The sequence below is a fragment of the Pristis pectinata genome, chromosome 5 (genome assembly GCF_009764475.1).
Source record: "Pristis pectinata isolate sPriPec2 chromosome 5, sPriPec2.1.pri, whole genome shotgun sequence".
NCBI lineage: Eukaryota > Metazoa > Chordata > Chondrichthyes > Rhinopristiformes > Pristidae > Pristis > Pristis pectinata.
Window position 1 is genome coordinate 92,231,354 of NC_067409.1, and position 19,662 is coordinate 92,251,015.

A 19,662-nucleotide genomic window follows, 5' to 3' on the forward strand; every position below is an offset into this window, starting at 1 on the left:
ACATTGAGTTAGTACAGAGTGCATTGATGTAGTACAGGTAAAAACAATAACAGTACAGAGTAAAGTGTCACAGCTACAGAGAAAGTGCAGTGCAATAAGGTACAAGGTCACAACAAGGTAGATCGTGAGGTCATAGTCCATCTCATTGTTCAATAGTCTTATCACAGTGGGGTAGAAGCTGTCCTTAGATATGGTGGTACGTGCCTTCAGGCTCCTATATCTTCTACCCGATTGAAGAGGAGAGAAGAGAGAATGTCCCGGGTGGGTGGGGTCTTTGATTATGCTGGCTGCTTCACCAAGACAATGAGAGGCAAAGACAGAGTCCAAGGAGGTGAGGCTCCTTGGGTGTGAGTTACCTGAAATTGGAGAATTCAATGTTCATACCATTCATTACCATACCAAGCAGAACATGAGGAGTTGTTCTTCTAGTTTGGGTTTGTCCTCACCATGGCTGTGGAGAAGGCCAGGGGTAGACAGGTCATTGTAGGATTGGAAAAGAGAGTTGAAATGAGATACACCAGGAAGCCCAAGATGGCTGTTGCGGATAGAGCACAGGTCCTCTGCAAAATGGTCGCCCAGTCTGTGCGTGGTCTCACTGATGTTGAGGAGGCCATATCATGAGCGCTGAATACAGTAGACAAGGTTGGAGGAGATGCACGTGAATCTCTGCCTCACCTGGATCTATTCAGGTCAACACACAAAATTCCAGAGTAACTCAGTAGGTCAGGCTGCATCTATGGAAGGAAGTGGACAATTGAAGTTTTGGGTCAAGACCCTTCATCTGGACTGAAAGATAGAGGGGAGATAGCCAATACAAAAAGGTGGAGGAAAGGCGTGGATCAAGAGCTGGCAGGTGATAAGTGGATCCAGGTGAGGGGGGGAGTGGTTGAGAAGAAAATGGAGGAGGGGAAAGTGGGAATGGTGCCAGAAGCTGGGAGGAGATCAGTAGATGTAACAAAGGGCTGAACATGGTGCAATCCAATAGGAGAGGAAAGTGGAGCATGGAATAAAGGGAGGGAGGTTAGAAAGGGAAGGGGAGTAGGGGAAGGGAACCAGTGGGAGGATTTGGGTCCTTGGATGATGGTGAGGAAGGAGAGAGAGAATATTTACTCTGTATTCGTATTTCCTCTGGAGACAGACACAAAGACTATAGAACTGAGGCAAATGAGTAGTGAGGTCATGGACCATATCCGGATTACGGAAGAGGTTGGTTGTCTTGAGGTAAATTAAAGTGGATAAATCCCCACGGCCCGACAAGATGTCCCCTCAGACCTTGTGGGAGGCTAGTGCAGAAATTGCAGGGGTTCTGGCAGAGACATTTAAAATGTCTTTACCTACGGGTGAGGTGCCGGACGACTGGAGGATAGCTAATGTTGTTCCATTGTTTAAGAAAGGCTCTAAAAATAAGCTGGGAAATTATGGGCTGGTGAGCCTGATGTCAGTCATGGGTAAATTATTGGAAGGTATTCTGAGGAACAGGATATGTAAGTATTTGGATAGACAGAGCCTGATTAGGGATAGTCAACACGGCTTTGTGCGTGGTAGGTCATGTCTAACCAATCTTATAGAGTTTTTCAGGGAGGTTACAAGGAAGGTTGATGAAGGGAAGGTGGTGGACATTATCTACATGGACTTTAGTAAGGCCTTTGACAAAGACCTGCATGGGAAGCTGGTCCAGAAGGTTGAGTCACTTGGCATTCAGGATAAAGTAGCCAATTGGATTCAACGTTTGCTTAGCAGGCGAAGCCAGAGTGTGGTAGTAAATGGTTGTCTCTCTGACTGGAGGCCTGTGACTAATGGTGTGCTGCAGGGATCGGTGCTGGGTCTGTTGTTGTTTATCATCTATATTAATGATTTAGATGATAATGTGGTAAACTGGATCAGCAAATTTGCAGATGACACCAAGATTGGGGGCATAGTGGACAGCGAGGAAGGCTATCAAAGCTTGCAAAGTAATCTGGACCAGCTTGGAAAATGGTCTGAAAAATGGCAGATGGAATTTAATGCAGACAAGTGTGAGGTGTTGCACTTTTGGAGGGCAAACCAGGGTAAGACTTATACAGTGAATGGTAGGGCACTGAGGTGTGTGGTAGAACAGAGGGACCTGGGAATACAGGTACATAATTCTTTTAAAGTGGCATCACAGGTAGATAGGGTCATAAAGAGAGCTTCTGGCACATTGGCCTTCATAAATCAGGGCATTGAGTACAGGAGTTGGGATGTTATGTAGAAGTTGTACAAGACACTGGTGAGGCCGAATTTAGAGTATTGTGTGCAGTTCTGGTCTCCTACCTACAGGAAAGATATCAATACACTTGAAAGACTTCAGAGAAAATTTACAAGGATATTGCCCAGACTTGAGGACCTGAGTTATATGGTAAGGTTGAATAGATTAGGACTTTATTCCCTGGAGCACAGGAGAATGAGGGTAGATCTAAAAGAGGTGTACAAAATTATGAGGGGTATAGATAGGGTGAATGCATGCAGGCTTTTTCCCCTCAGGTTAGGTGAGACTAGAACTGGAGGACATGGGTTTAGGGTGAATAGTGAAACATATAAAGGGAACCTGAGGGGAACTTCTTCACTCAGAGGGTGGTGCGAGTATGGAACGAGCTGCCAGCGGAAGTTGTAGATGCTGGTTCAATTGTAACATTTAAGAGAAGTTTGGATAGGTACATGGATGAAAGAGGTATGGAGGGCTATGGTCTGGGTGCAGGTAAGTGGGACTAGGCAGAAGATCAGGTCAACATGGACTAGGTGGGCTGAAGGGCCTGTTTCTGTACTGTAGTGGTCTTTGACTCTTATGAATTAAGCAATGTCAGTTCACTCACAGTCTATTTAAAAATTGTAGGAAACAGAAATTACAGCAACTTCTCCCCACAAAAGCAGGGTCATTTCCCAAGAAAAATGCTATGACTGGAGATAGTTGCTTATCAATTATGTGCATAATATCACTGTCCATCAGCAGGGTCACCAAACTTGATTGACAAGGGAAGTATCTCTCTATCTTAATTCTGCCCATATGGTCCAGGTGCAGGTAGATAGGACTAGGCAGAAGATCAGGTCGGTATGGACTAGATGGGCCAAAGGACCTGTTTCTGTGCTGTGGTTCTCTATGTCTATTATTTTTGCTCATTGATGAGTCTCTTCAGAGAATACCTGATCCATCTCACTGCATACTGAAATGTGAATGAGATTTCACATAACTTGAATGCTAAAGTGGAATATGAGCCTCCTCTTTGCCAATAGAACTATTTGCAGAACACAAAAGAAGAAATTTACATCCTTGCACCTGAACAGATCCTGTAACAAAAACTTCAAATGCTCAGCTTTTATTGTGTTGAGCATTTGTATGTGCTTCACATAAAGAGGATATCTTCCACTATCTATTGACACAACAGCTTGCATTTATACAGCTAATTAAATATCCCAATGCATATTATTAAAGAAAATTTGATACTGAACCACATGAAGATATATTAAGACAGACCGATCAAGACAGGAGGTTTCAAGATGCATCATAAAGGACTGGTAAGGCTTAGACATGGAATTCCTGAGTTTAGAATCTCAGAAGGTGAAGGAAGAGCAGTGAACCAAATAAAATGGGTGATGTACAAAAAGTGGCCTGAATTAGTGGAGCACAAAGATCTTGAAGGCTGGAAGATGTTATAGATTTAAGGAAAGGGATATTTGAAAGCAAGTGTGAATATCTTAAAATTAGGAGCCAATGATCACTGGGGTGGTGGGAGGGTGGATTTGATGTGGAGTATGTCACAGGTCACACGTTTTGGGTGAGTTCAAATTTATGGAGTGTAACAGATGGTATAGTGGCCACAACACACTTGCAATAGTCAGGTCTGGAGATAACAATGACACAGATAAAGGCTTCATCAGTGGTTTATATAAATGTTTCAGCTTCTTTTCATGTGTTTTATATTCCCTATTATAAAGTATAATTTTGTTGGTCAGACAGCATTGGATATTATCACCTCCAGTACTGGTCATGGAAACCAAAATGGCAGAAGCTGTAAGGCAGTAGAGGGGAGGCTGACATTTCTCATCAGGTAATGTTTGCAGTAAAGAGGCTCAACTTCATCTTTGCCAGTGCAGTGAGGGAATCTTGTGCATCAATGTAGAACAACCAGAATGACTTGAGTTTGCAACAATAAATACTGGCATTTTGGTAATTTACAAGCAGAACATAACCCACTCATTGTAACATATTGTGCTCTGAATACTGTGAGACCACAATATAAAAACACAATCATATTTTCCACAGGCAATTTCCCCAGTTTCTCCAGCAAAGAAGTTCCTATCCTTATTCACACAAATGTGTTGGATTTGATTTAATTATTTGAGGCACTTGGGTTTGATTTAATTATCTGAAGCACTGTCAGTAAGTAAAAACATCTGTTCTTTGCATTAAACCTTTCACCTTCGCAAGTCAACAAACAGTAGAAGAGGCATTTAAATGGACACGCCCCTTTTTGTCATTTCCCATTTCTCCAGTTTCAACTAAAAATGTTCCCAAACAGATGGAGTTGTTTCTTTTTGCAACAGTTTAATGGTTATGGAACAAAATAACCACCTGAATTCCTGACAGACCTAATACCAAAATGAGAATTTCATTAGCACATGAAAATCTGTAAATGAAGATGCTTCAATTGGAATCTGAAGTTTAGGAGCCCTTTTTGAAGGAAGAAGCTGTATGTGAAATTTATCTTCACATCTATGTGATTCAGGGCCATTCTCCTTTTATTCACACAGGAACTATGGGCATCACAGAAACACTCAGCAATTTATCATCCACTTCTAATTTCCCCTGAGCTGAACGTCTAACTGGATCATTTAAGGGGACAATTGAGAGTGAACGGCACTGCTGGGGGTCTGGAATCACTTATTGGCTAGAACAGGTAAAAGTTCCTTCCTAAAGGAAATTGTTGAAACAAATGGGTTTTACAACAATCCAATGGTTTCATGGTCACCATTACAGCAATTTAGGTTTTCAGCAAATATTTTTATTTAATTAAATTCCCTGTTACCTTAGAGCAATTTGAACTCATGTCTCTGAATCATCATCATCCTGTCCCTGGATTAATATAAAAACAGAAAATCCGAGAAGTACTCAGCAGACCAAGTATAAATTCTGATGGAAGACTTACTTGATACATTAGCTTTATTTTCCTCTCTGCAGATACTGCTGACCTACTAAGTATTTCCACCATGTTCTGTTTATATATCAAATTTCTACCATTTGCTGCATTTTGCTTTTGACTCTAGATCTAAATATTATTAACATAACAACAAGTGACTATTTTTTCCCCTTGGCTGCCTGTATTTATTTATTTATTTTTTCATTTTTCAGAATCTGAGCATCAATGGCAATGGCAGCATTTATTGCCCATCCTTAGTGCTCCTTGAAAAGCTTATTTCAAAGAGCATTTTTTGAAGAATCAACAAGTTGGAGAAGTCTTGGTGTCACATATTGGCCAGAACAGTTAAGGATGGCCAATTTTCTTCCCTGAAGGACGTTACAAAGCAGATGGCTTTTTACAACAATCCGGTACTTTTTGTGGGCCTCATTATTAAGGCTACTTGTTGTTTTTCCAAGTGACAGATTATTAGTTGAATTTAAATTCCATTGCTGCTAGGCTGGGAGATGAACTCAGCTCTCTTGATTGTTAGTCCTGGGCTCTGGAATACTAGTCAGTAATTTAACCACATTAATCATCAGGCTGTCCCTAGGATAATCACAGATCCTCAATCTTTGAGATTTCCAACCCCAGACTGTTCACTAATCATTCCTCCACCGGACTCACAACAGCCTTTACTGTAGGAAAATTGAAGAAGGTACCAGGAGCAACACCGAGCACTTTGTCCTCTTACTAAGTCCAGTGCGTAGCCTTTGGAAATCCTCGGACAATGCAATGCAAAAGAAAAACACAATGTAACTTCTCTCGGTGCCTTTGTCTTTTAACTGCTTCAGAAAAATTGTCCTGAAGGCAGGGGTAACTGTTCACAAAGTCCAGGGAAGAGACAAATCTATGCTGCTGTCTTGCTTTTTGAACTAAATGTCTCAGCTGCAGATCTCAAATTTATGGAAAAGCAAAATCTCAGGCACTCACTCAGTTTTACTGCTTTCCTGAGACAAACACCTAAAGGTAAATTCACCATGTAGGCTCCACTTTATCGCCTCAATGCCCCAGTGTGAAGATACATCAAGTGCATCAGAAGCCTTGAAAATATTAGGCTTCATAAATACATAAAGGGACAGTAAATTTTTGAACCTCGTTCGACCTGCAATATATTCTTTGCTTTTGGCAATGTGCATTCTTGGTTAATTAGGTTAACTATGTGAGCCTCTCATTTTATACAGAATCAACCAAATCTGACCTTCTTTTGACTTCAACCGCAAAGACAGAACGATTTTGCACTCCAACATAGCAGCGCCTTGTACTGACCTCCTGAAAACCCTTCACTTTCTGTTCCCAGATTGCCTCACTAAACCCATGCTACAGTTTCCGTTTATTTTTTCAGGTGAGCAAACTTTGTATCATATGCCAGTTTGTCAGTTGCTTTTAATTAGGCTTCTGAAATCTCCCTTTCATCTTGAACTGTTTCTGTGTCAGTCCACCCAGTCCATTTTTGGTTTAAAGCAGTGTATTTATACTCAACTAATTGAAGGAATGCAGAACAAAAGATAAAAGGCTAATTGCTGTGATTTAGCTTTTCTTTATATTGGTGATAAGACATCACACATTTTTGACCAAAATGACCACATGGGAAACAGTTCCATTGTAAACTATAATAACCAGTAAATCATTCATTTCTTGTTATGTGTTGCATGAATTGTCATATTGAATCATTGCTCATAAAAGTACTGCCTTCTATTGCACAAATGGCACTGTTGCTAGGGTTTTGTTGATGCTCATAAAGACGCATTAGCAGTTACAGACAGCCAATGAATGTAGGAAATTCAACAGTACCAGAAGCCTCTGGCCTTGCACAGGCTTAGATGAGGTAAGGCCTTTCCGTCATATACTATGCTAGGTGGGAACACACATAGAAAAACAGGTAAATCCTGGGCTGGGACTAGGGCTGGTCCAGGGGCTTCTAGTCTGTAAGAAAGCCTGCAAATGGGGATGATGGATGGTGACCGGGTAGAGGAGTTGGATGCCAGAGGGTCAGTGATCATCATTTGGGATGAGGATTGCGACCGTACATTTGGACTGGGATAGGGGTTGAGGGCCTGAAGGTGAGACACAGGAGTACTTGGGGGTGTTGCATAATTTCGCATTTCCATGTTTTAAGGTTTGTCTTTACTCCTTCTCCAGAAAAGAAACAGCGGACAGAAGACTTGCTGCCAGCTCTCCATTTTGGGGGTTGATGTTCCAACCTGCAATTCACCAATTACCCACACTGTACAATCCCTTCATACACATCCTTACCTTAAGCTGTAAGACTTAAGAGAGTGCAGGTGCTAGAATTTGGAGCAAAATCCAGACAAAGGGTCTCGATCCAAATGTCAAATGTCCACTTCTCTCAACAGATGCTGCCTGACCCGTTGAGTTCCTCCAGCAGATTGTACTCCTTGGAATAAGAAACAGTCAGCTTCAACGTCCAGAAGGACTTTGGTATTTCGGTACAGCCTATTTGTTCCAGGTCACATTGTGACCATATGAACCCATAGGCAGCCCATATGGTGCAGCCTGATGTTGGCTGATGACATCCCTTAAAGGGAAATCTTTCAGTTTTGCTGCTTCAGATTCAATAGGTAAAGTTTCTAATGTCTTCAATATTCTTTTATCCTTCTATATACCTTTACTTGAATGCTAGACTCTTGCACTTTTTAAAACCTTTTCATTTGCTGACTGTTTTAAATTCTGTGATTGAATTCCCAAATATGAATTTTGCCAAATCTTGTCAATTGATAAGTGACGGTATGTTTGCATGTTTTTTGTACACTGAGCTTTGCGCTTACCAAGGTTTTGTGTAAAACAGGATGAATAATTAGCAAGTTTAAGAAGAATGGAAGTCTATTAAGGGCAGGCATATAATAAGGAGGAGTATAATGGAGGAGATTAATTTGGTATTGGTATTGGTTTATTATTGTCACTTGTACTGGGGTACAGTGAAAAACTTGTCTTGCATACCGATCGTACAGGTCAATTCATTACACAGTGCAGTTACATTGAGTTAGTACAGAGTGCATTGAGGTAGTACAGGTAAAAACAATAGCAGTACAGAGTAAAGTGTCACAGCTACAGAGAAAGTGCAGTACAGGTAGACAATAAGGTGCAAGGTCACAACAAGGTAGACTGTGAGGTCAGAGCCCATCTCATTGTATAAGAGAACCGTTCAATAGTCTTATCACAGTGGGATAGAAGCTGTCCTTAAGCCTGGTGGTATGTTTCCTTAGGCTCCTGTATCTTCTACCTGATGGAAGAGGAGAGAAGGGAGAATGATCCAGGTGGGTGGGGTCTTTGGTTATGCTGGCTGCTTCACCAAGGCAGTGAGAGGTAAAGACAGAGTCCAAGGAGGGGAGGCTTGTGTCTGTGACGTGCTGGACTGTGTCCACAACTCTCTGCAGTTTCTTGTGGTCCTGGGCAGAGCAGTTGCTATACCAAGCCATGATGCATCCAGATAGGATGCTTTCTATGGTGTGGGAAGTGGGAGCCTATAACAGCTTGGGATCTCTACCACCTAGGTATACAATGGGAGAGTGTGTTATAGTTGTGAATGGCACTGGAAGCATGTGTAATGTGCTGGATTTATAAGGGTATGTGTTGAATAGGCAGAATAAATAATGAAGTGGGCGGCACAGTAGTGTAGCAGTTAGCGTGACGCTATTACAGCGCCAGCGATCGGGGTTCGATTCCCGTTGCTGTCTGTAAGGAGTTTGTACGTTCTCCCGTGTCTGCGTGGGTTTCCTCTGGGTGCTCCGGTTTCCTCCCACATTTCAAAGACATACGGGTAGGTTAATATGGGGGTTTAAAATGGGCGGCGCTGACTCGTTGGGCTGGATGGGCCTGTTACCACACTGTAAATAAAATTTTAAAAAAAAGAAAGAGACTGCAGATGCCAGAATCTGGAGCAGCAAATCTGCTGGGGCAACTCAGTGGGTCGAGCAGCATCTTCGAGGGGAAAGGAATTGTCTGAATAAATAATAAACAATTGGGGAGTTTTTAATGGACATTTATATAACAGACATTTATAGTGGAAGAATATTGGGCAAGATGTACAATGGAATGGTTGTCTAACTGCCATATTCCAAAATGGAAATGTGTATAGCAGGCAGGTATATAACTGGTGGGTGTATGAGAAGTGATTGTACAAATAGATGTATAATGGGTGAGCGTTCCAGGAGCGTTGGTCAGGTGTATAACGGGGAGGACTATAAATGACAGATTTATTGTGAGGTGGGGTGGGGTGAGGTGGGATTGGCTTATTGGTGGGGAGGAGAGTTCAGTGGGCAACTAAAATATTCATTCAGCTAATATCAAAGATGAATTTCTTCACTGGGACTTTAAAAGGCTGGATATATGTTATAAGCACATTGTGATTAACAGATGTTGTGGATGTATTACAGGTGGCTGGCTGTGTAAGGGAGGGTTACAATGACAGTGAAATATTGGACTGACCATCTACTCCCTCGTACTCCAATTTTATCTATTCCCTGTTACTCCAATTCTGTGGAAATATAATTGTTTGTAACAAAAATGTTTTTAAAAAAAATTGTAAAATGCAGGTAAATGCTAGAGATTAGAGAAATCAGCTTCTTCAGCAAAATGAACCTAAAGGGTTTCCTCCGGGTGCCCCAGTTTCCTCCCACATCCCAAAGATGTGTGGGTTCGCAGGTTATTTGGCCCAAGTATGTAGCTGAGTAGTAGAATCTGAAGGGAATGTGGGAAATTAAATGCAATTAGTGTCAGGTTAGAGCAAATGGGTGCTTGATGGTCAGTGCTAACTCAGTGGGCCAAATGGCCTGTTTTCATGCTCTATGACCCATGATTCTATGAGAGCTGAGAGATCATTCTTGTAATGTAAACCTTGTAATTGAAAATTGTCCAAACAAGAAGTCATCATTGCAGATCCAAAGGATTGCTCCTGCGTCATCCCCTGTGGAACAGCAGGAACACTCTATGTTTGTTAGATAAAAAGCAGCAAAAACAGCAGAAAATCATAGAATCATAGAACATAGAACAGTACAGCACAATACAGGCCCATAGGCCCACAATGTTGTGTCGACCTTTAAACCTCGCCTGAGACTATCTAACCCCTTCCTCCCACCTATCCCTCTATTTTAAATTCCTCCATATGCTTATCTAGCAATCTCTTGAATTTGACCTATGTACCTGCCTCCACCACCACTCCAGGCAGTGCATTCCATGCCTCAACTACTCTCTGGGTAAAAAAACCATCCTCTGATATCTCCCTTGAACTTCCCACCTATTACTTTAAAGCCATGCCCTCTTGTATTGAGCATTGGTGCCCTGGGAAAGAGGCACTGGCTGTCTACTCTATCTATTCCTCTTAATATTTTGTATACCTCTATCATGTCTCCTCTCATCCTCCTTCCCTCCAAAGAGTAAAGCCCTAGCTCCCTTAGTCACTCCTCATAATGCATACTCTCTAATCCAGGCAGCATCCTGATAAATCTCCTCTGCGCCCTTTCCAACGCTTCCACATCCTTCCTATAATGAGGCGACCAGAACTGGACACAGTACTCTAAGTGTGGTCTAACCAGAGTTTTGTAGAGCTGCATCATTACCTCGCGGCTCTTAAACTCGATCCCATGACTTATGAATGCTAACATCCCATAAGCTTTCTTAGCTACCCTATCCACCTGTGAGGCAACTTTCAGGGATCTGTGGATATGAACCCCCTGATCCCTCTGTTCCTCCACACTACCCAGAATCCTGCCATTAAGAAACATGGCCCAGAATATCAAAGATCCTGAGCACAGGCTCAGTAATCTATTTGCTTGGGAACTGGTAGGTCAGCACTGAAATAGAGGAGAAATGCAGAAAGCAGCAGTCACTTTAACTCAGCTATAGTCGCCAACCGAGTATGGAGTAAAAATTGAAACAAGGCAGGCCATGTTAGTCTACAACATGGTGGGGCAAGCTGACTGTAAAGTACAATTTGTGTATTACAGTAAAATCCCGTTAATCCGACATCTTTGGGACTTCGCTGGTGCCGAACTGGCAGATTTTCCAGACTATTGGATGTTATTTGTATGACTATTCCAACACAATTTTAATTCACTTTGTATGACTATTCCAACACAATTTTAATTCACTTTCACTTAGATGTTAAACAGTAGTATTAGATCTTTTGATTGCCACAGTTTAACCAGCTTCAGTACACCACGTGGTGTATTTCAGTTTGAACTTAAATGCCGATTGGCTGAAACCTGTTAAAGGCGAGGACAATGCCATTGTTAACGCCAAGAAACCAGAGAATGTCGCAGAGTTAATCATTCAACATTATCACTTTTTTTTCCTGAATGAACAGTGCTGCCTTCACTATTGCACCAAATTCTTATGAAGAATGGCAAATGGACATCAAATGAATTGATCTGTAACAATAATCAAAAATTGAAAAAAAACTGCAGTTGCTGTAAATCTGAAGGAACGGAAACAAACGGAACAGAAATTGTTTAATGAACCTTAAGTAAAGGTTGACCAGGGAATCTCTACTATGCAATTCAAAGAACCCCAAAGCTATCATGCAATGCTTCAAGTTACAGCAAAGGCACTATCATCATTTAAGATAAGATCTTTATTAGTCACATGTATATCGAAACACACAGTGAAATGCATCTTTTGCGTAAAGTGTTCTGGGGGCATCCCGCAAGTGTTGCCATGCTTCTGGCGCCAACAGAGCATGCTCACAACTTCCCAACCCGTACATCTTTGGAATGTGGGAGGAAACCTGAGCACCCAGAGGAAACCCATATAGTCACAGGGAGAACGTACAAATTCCTTACAGACAGCAGCCGGAATTGAACTTGAGTCACTGGCGCTGTAATAGCATTACACTAACCACAAGTAGAGTGTGGTTATATTAGTGAATTTTAACTTCAACCTTTAAAAGTCACATACAGCCACAGGATGGTAAATTTTAATTCTGAGATGACTATCTAGCTTCACCAAATGCTCTTGCTTGCAGTGACTCTGTAGGTAGCACATTGGCATTGGAGTAATGAAATTCAGGCTTCAAGTCTCACTCAAGCAGAAAATTGAGATTGATACTTAACTGCTGTGGTGAGAGACTCTTTTGTTCTCTCAAATAGACATAAGAGATTTGATGCCACTATTTTGAAGAACAGCCAAATATTTAGTGCTCAGATTACATCATTAAGAAGCACATTAACCGGACATTATTACTCTGTTGTTTTGTGGGAACTTGCCCAGTCCAAATAGGCTTCAGAGACTCTTCGATTAAAACAATAACTGCAAAGTATTTTGGAGAGGTTTGAAGTCATGAGAGGAGCTACATAAATAAAAAATTTTCTTTTTAATGAAGTGGCAGGATCCATTTTGTGACTTGGATTTTAGCCAATGAGAACAGACAAGCTGCATCCAATGCAAGTCCAAAGGAGCCCACCGCTCAAACTGATGCAAGATTAGACAGCCTTGAGATGGTCCATCCCACTTCAAGTTAAATTCAGGATGTGGTTCTGTGATTTTAGATCTTGGGAGGCTGGAATGCACATGTCCAGATTTTTGCTTTCTTGATACCACTGGAGTTCCATCCAAAATAGGCATCAGTGAAGCAAATCGTGCTGGAGGACCCTGATTTACGTATTAGCAGGCTCTATATTTGATTCAAACCAGCAGCATCAGACACCCAGCAAGAACCCACTATGAAAATGGCAGCAGCACACCACTCTGCTGGCAGAGTGCTAAGTACAATACCATTTTGAAGCCATTACTGGCCTGTTAACACCAGTTCTGGCAAGTTAAAATTGACCCCAAAGACATTACAACAGCAGAGTGGAAATGTGTTTAAAACAGTGGTGTAGCATTCAAGTGATGTGATGATCTCATGCTATAAACTATATTTAGTATCAATATCATTACAGAAAATAAAGTCTAGCCACATTTTTTGCCATTTGCTCTTTCAAAACAGGAATCTTCCCTGTCCGTATGGCAGTGTCTGATTTATTTATCATTTTTCAGGTCCTTTAAGCAATATTCTGAAAAAAAAGCAGCATTTTCACAAAATGGATTAGTTTATGCTTCACAACCTGCTTCCTGTCTATTCCTGCATGTGTTAAACTTCAGAGAAGCAGGAAGAAATTCATGGAAAATCTCTTCAATCCTTAACAGAAGTGCACTGTGCTCTCCGGTTCTGCAGAGTCCGTGTGGCTGAGAGCCAGGCTGCTTTTTTCCAAGTTGCAGATATAATGACCTGACTTTTAGAAGTGTTGCGGCAAGCTGGGGCCATGTTAGCCAGGTGGATAGGGGCTGAAGTGCAAATCCATAGCTTGAGCCTCTAAAAATATTTCACATAATATGATGAAATAAATTCCACCAAATTCTCCAAAGACTACAATTTTAGTGAACTCTCAATAAAGGTTCTCAATGTTATATACCACAGCGGTAAAATGAGAGTTGGAAATCATAGACCAAAGAGGTAAAGACTTTATTTTGAGCAAATTAGCAATTAAATTCTTCTATTGTAAAACAGTTTTCTGCAATTTGCAATACTTTATTATTAATCAGCATGCTTGCGCATAGACAGCTTGGGAAGAGCATGTCTCGAAACACAGAAATTTGCAGAATGACCCATATTTGGAGCGTCATGACGATGGATGTTTAATCTTGGCTTCTTCCTCTGATGAGATGTCAAGTGATAATGAGGTGCTCCGAGAGTTACCGGCAGACTTCCCAGCTGCTGGTTCAGGGTGGAGGTAAGGAAAGCTGGTGACTGGTTCATTTATGAACATGAGAAGTAGAGGTTGGAACAGTACATGATACTGCTCAAATCTGATTCACCATTTAGAAAGATTAGTGGCTAATCTTCCACCTCAACCTCTTTCTCACCTTATCCCCATATCCCTTCATTTGTTAAGATAGGATAAGATCTTTATCAGTCGCATGTACATCAAAACACACAGTGGAATGCATCTTTGTGTAGAATGTCCTGGAGGCAGCCCGCAAGTGTCGCCATGCTTCTAGCGCCAACATAGCATGTCCATAACTTCCTAACCCATACATCTTTTTCTTCTTCACCATCTTTTCTCCTTTAGTTATAGATATGGGGTCGGAGTGAGTATTACAATTAATCTACTTGTCCAGAATTCTGGGTAACAAGTTGAGCCAATTTCCCCCCAGGTACCTGCATAATACTGGTGTGCTTCAAGCTACTAGTCATAGGTAGCTCACGGACCAGGGGGGATAGAAGATGGGGGAAGCAGTTGTGAGGGGCATTGATGTGAAAGTTGGTGGTAGGAGAAAATTTTCAACTGTTTTAAAGCAGAATGGAGCCAAATGCCCCATGTTAAAGGAGGGAAGGCAATCACCAAGAAAGGTTCACAGGCAGCTTGCAAGGGGCAAAAGTTTTGGAAGGAACAAGTGGTTTCCTGGTTTTAGGTATGCTTGCAGTGATCCCTGTAAGAATTGCTGGTGAGGTTATCCCACACCAGGTTGTAATGGACAGGCCTTGCTTAATCTGTCTGTCGGTGCCCCAATTCCCACATTCCAAGTAGGTTCCCACATGAAAGGGGAACAGAGGTCAGGAATGGGGGAGGTAACTTCAACCCTCTGATTTCCAAATTGCTCCCATCTTTTCCAGCCTGACAAAAATGTTGAAAGTTAGGCCAAGAAATCTTATTTTCCAGATTAGGAGCTCCACTGCTGACCTCTAGTGGCAGAAAGGCAGCAAAACGTTTACTGAGTAGCTCAGACCCCTATTTTCATTACACAAGAATCTAGGAATCTTCACAATTCGAATTCCACAGCTATGTCCATTTTCTTTTTCACTGAAAACTGCAAGCCAGTGGTCTTTCTCCTTCCTACTGAAATCAGAGTCAGATTTTGGTTTAATCTCTTATTCATTGTGGGATGTTGTCTCAATGAATCATGAGAGAAAAAAAGGATTTGGTTACAAACAGCACCGTTTCACATACAAACATCAGGGGTTTTATTTGGAACAATCATACAACTGTAAAAAGCTTGGCTCATTCACAAAAAAGCAAAGCCTCAAATGGCTCTGAAATGTATACATTTGCAAATTCCATTTTGCATAAAGACATAAAGGGCACATTACAATGAGGGTCAATGTTGAAGTGACATTTAAAAGTCATGAAACCCAACACCAGTACATCCTGAAGGGATTGCACAGTCAGTACTGCCAATTATTAAACACCATCAGCATTTCAACTATGACAAAAAGCAGCACGGCTGGACTTCACTTCCAATGTGACATGTTACACTAGATAGTTATCTGTTGACAGCCAGGCCTTCAGGGAAGGTAAAGACAACACTCTCCAGTTTCTCAACTCAGGCGAGCAGCATAATTCATGTTTAGAAGATATTTTGAACAGAGATAGTGGAAATTATGTAATATGGTACCAGGGCTTGGCTTCAGCATATTTCCTCTAGCATTATTGAAATAAGGTAAATGATGTAAAAAACTTATCCACAGCTTTTCAACTCCTTGGACACTAAGTCAACCTACATTTATCTGTGCCACAGAATCAAACATTTTCACTGTTTCTGGTTGATTTTCCTAAAACTTATTAAAATCAGAGCAATGCAGAACTACTATTATTAATCTACATTATATCAATTAAACAACTTCAGCAGACTTTTCTCCATGATAGGATACCTCTATCTATTTTGAGAGTATTTGTACTGTCATATCTATTTAACACGTTCAATAATTGTACAACAAGCATGCAGTCTTCACTCTGAGATTCACACAGTGAACACGCATTATGAATCTAACTTTGCTGACATACTACTAATGAATGTAGATATTCATCTTAAACCACAGCAGTCACTTTTGCACAGCTTACATAATGCATACCTCATGCTTTAATGTAGAAAATAAATATATTTAATAGCTTCTAGTGATCACAATTTATATGAACTTTGCTAAATTGTTCAACACTTAAACAGCTAAATATTAATTTGATTATCCGGATTTCAAAAACACTGCAAATGGGAAAATGTAAGCTGATAATATTTGAACAACTGTATTAATGCCCACACACTCAATAGGGTTTACAAGAGTCAAAAATAATCAGATAATCCTCAGTGAAAACACAGTGAGATTAAAGTGGAATATTGAAATATTATATTTCAAGCCAATTGCTCTTCACTAACAATGTATCATGTTACAGTAGCTTTGAAAACATTGTTACAGCTTAATTTGCTTGTTTCAGTTTAAATTAGAAACAAAATATGATACAGGAACTGTAATTTCTTTTGCAAATTGAGGGGAACAGAAATGTCTTGTGAAGGGAAGTCTTTAAACTTTGTTGTTACCTATAATAGAAATAAGTTGGGTATTCAATGCATTTCAAATAACCTGTCAGAAATATGACCTTGCTACACCTTTTGAAAGCCAGATTGTCCAAGACTTCTCCTCTACAAAATACAATTGAAATGCAAGATCTAAATGTTAAAAAAGGCCACAAGCTTCATTAAGTTTTACACTATTATTTATTTTTGTTTGTTTGCTTAAACTAAACACATCTGGCCATTAATGTTCTTTGGGGAGGACCTTACCTGGTCTGGTCTATTTTTGACTCCAGTGGCTGACTCTTAAATGCCCTCTGAAATCGCCTAGCAAGGCATTCAGATTAAGAGCAATTAGGGATGAATAATAAACATTGGCCTTGCCAATGACACCCAGGTCCCAAAAAGTAAATTTAAAAAATGCTGTGGTATCCCATTTTGTTCAAAATTAACTGTATTTCCTTGTGCCTTCAGCTTTTCTCTTTTGGATTTCCCTTGGGCTCTACGTCTTTTCCCTCTGAGGGAAGGTGCTTCCTTATACATGACCAAACACTTCTGTGCAACAGGCTATCGACAGATTGCCCCAGGCTGGCACATTATGTCACTGTCTGTCGTCTGATCACTCTCAGTGGGGAAATGTCTGCCTTTGTTTAGCAGATTTAATGTGAGCAGCGTACAGCAAGTTAACTTTACCTCCTCAGAAACAACTGCTCCGTACAAAGAAAACTAATGTTAAATAGTGGACAAACCTGACCAAACATCAACAGCAGTGGAATTGCAATAATGCAGATTTACACTTTCTCATGGCAGGGAACCACTACTCCAGTGCACCCTGCCCTGCCCATCCCCCATAAAATTCTAATTATGTTCAGGCATCACTGAAAGTAGTGTCGGATGAACAGCTCCTCTTTCTGTGGGGATAAAATAACAGGATTTTTTCATTGCAAATGGGCAGAGAACTTCACCAAAATTTAAAATCCAGAATGATTAGAGTGCAAACAATTTGGTTTGTTTGAAATTCCACATTCATAGTGCACATTTAAGGTTAATGTTAATGGAGCTTTGTTACACTCCCTTGCTTTCATTTGAGTGGCATAGGGTTATAGGAGGTGAGGTGTTGGGGAGCGGGGCTCTAATGGCAGAAGGCAAAAGAAATTTTTCACACTTTTGGATTCTGACCCAGAGACTGAACTTTGACTTTGACTGGCAGTGACAAAAGTTCATTCTTAAAAGCCTGAATCCATTGTCTTCTCCATCATTGCATTTGTCTGTCTTAAATTGGTGCTTACTTTGAGAATCTAAGTTTTAAATATTGGTGGTAACAGGCATAAGCAATGTGGAAACTCAGTGAAAGAAGAATACAAGTTACACTGGGCATTTGGCAACTTGTTGCAATGTTAATGTCATAGTAAAACTGAGGCAAAAAGGTAATCGTAAAATATCAAGTAAAAAGTCACAATGCTCTATTCAGCTCTGTGGTAATGAGATTGAGAGCCCAGGCATCTGTAAAATATCCAGTATAGTGTAGCTGTAAAACAGTAAAGGAAACTGAGGCGATGCCACAAGAGGGTGGCAGTACACCAGTACTGTTAGGCTCAACTACAAGCAGAGGTCACATGCCAAATCAGAACCAATTAGACAGAATGTAAGTTTCTCTTACATTCTGTCTGCTTGAGAGTTTTTTTTAGATCCACAGTGATTTAAGACAAAAATATTTAGAAATCTTAATTAACTCATTTAATTCACAGTTTCACCAACCTGACATTTCATTGTAAAGGATATGAAGCCTAGCAGTGGTTGGGAACATTTGCTGTCCCCAGTGCTTCGTTTTGGATGCCTTAAACTGATAATTACACATCATTAACAAATGAAAGCTCAGTTGCACAAAAGCTGGCAGCAAAATTAATATAATGAGCTTTACTAAAAATAACTACAATCAAACCAGACTGCCACTCTCTTGGGAGAAGGATGAATAAATCAAAATGATACCCATACATTTTTATGAATCATATTACTTTTACCCAAACACATATTTCTAAACCTAAACCATATCATGTTCTACTGGAAGAATGAGTAAAGGTGGTTTAACAAGGTTAAGGCATATCCAATGGGTGATGTCCTGACTGAAAAGGGAAGGTGCAGTAGGTCCAGTCAGTGTCAGCTCATACTTCAGCAGGACCCAAAGTCCCAGAATCACTGAGTTTCTTCAATCGATTTGCAGCAGTTACTGCATAATAGTTCTTCTACATAGAGAAAAAAAACAAAATGAGTGCACTGTCTATTCTTTGTTACATCAGAATTTGTCAGAAGTGTTGGAAAAGGAGAGCTATGCATCATTTCTGACACAAAGATGTCACAGTTAAAACGTTGCTGCAAATATTTTTGACAAGAACTAGTTACTTCACTATGTATTAAAATAATATGGATCTGATAACACTCCTTTCAATTCTTCCTTAATCACTGAAATTATTAAAAACTGTTATTAAAGCACATTGGGGTTCAGCTTGAAGATTAAGAGGAAAGACCGACAATTTCAATCTGCTATCGCCTACTATAATTTGTGATTGTTACTGGATTATGTTGGTAGTTGTGGAGGTGGGTTGTGGTGGGAAATAAGAATAACAAATATTCTCTCTTTTTCCTCATTATTTGTGAAGTTACTCAGCCTAGGTGTGAAGAAAGTAAAATAGCATGGACACTAAAACTCTGAAACAAAAGTAGAAAACGTTGAAAGTCTTTAGCTGATCAGAATTAGAACTAATGAAATGTTATAGAGTTGAAATGTTAACTTTATTTCTCTATCCATTAATACCACCTCACCTGCTGACCATTTCCAGTATAGGCAGTCCCCAGTTTGTGTAAAGGTTCTGTTACTGAGAAATGTTCATCAACTTATTTCTCCATGTCAGAAACGTCCATTTTGTATAGGAACCCATATTGTATTGCTCTACATACACTTGCTAAAACTCTTTCCATTTCATTGAATAATCACCCTTATACTTCTCATAACTAAACTAATGGAATATATACCATATCCAGTCATTAATGAATGCCATGAAACATTTTATTATTGTTTAAAAAAATGGTTTAAAAATGTATGGGAGAATTTATGTAAAGTCGGATCTCCTTAAATCAGGTCATCCATAACCCAGGGAGCCCCTATACTTTCTTTGTTGGCAACCATAAC

At 40.3% G+C, this 19,662-nt stretch overlaps 1 protein-coding gene across 1 annotated transcript in view; it reads right to left on the reverse strand.

The window, feature by feature from the left end:
- Positions 1–18,510: 18,510 nt before the first annotated feature.
- Positions 18,511–19,662, reverse strand: part of mylk4b (myosin light chain kinase family, member 4b) — a 132,527-nt gene continuing 131,375 nt past the window's right edge. Inside the window, exon 14 of the mRNA XM_052016963.1 lies at positions 18,511–18,718. Coding sequence (XP_051872923.1) covers positions 18,638–18,718 — 81 coding nt within the window. The 3' untranslated portion in view covers positions 18,511–18,637. The remainder of the gene's footprint in view (positions 18,719–19,662) is intronic.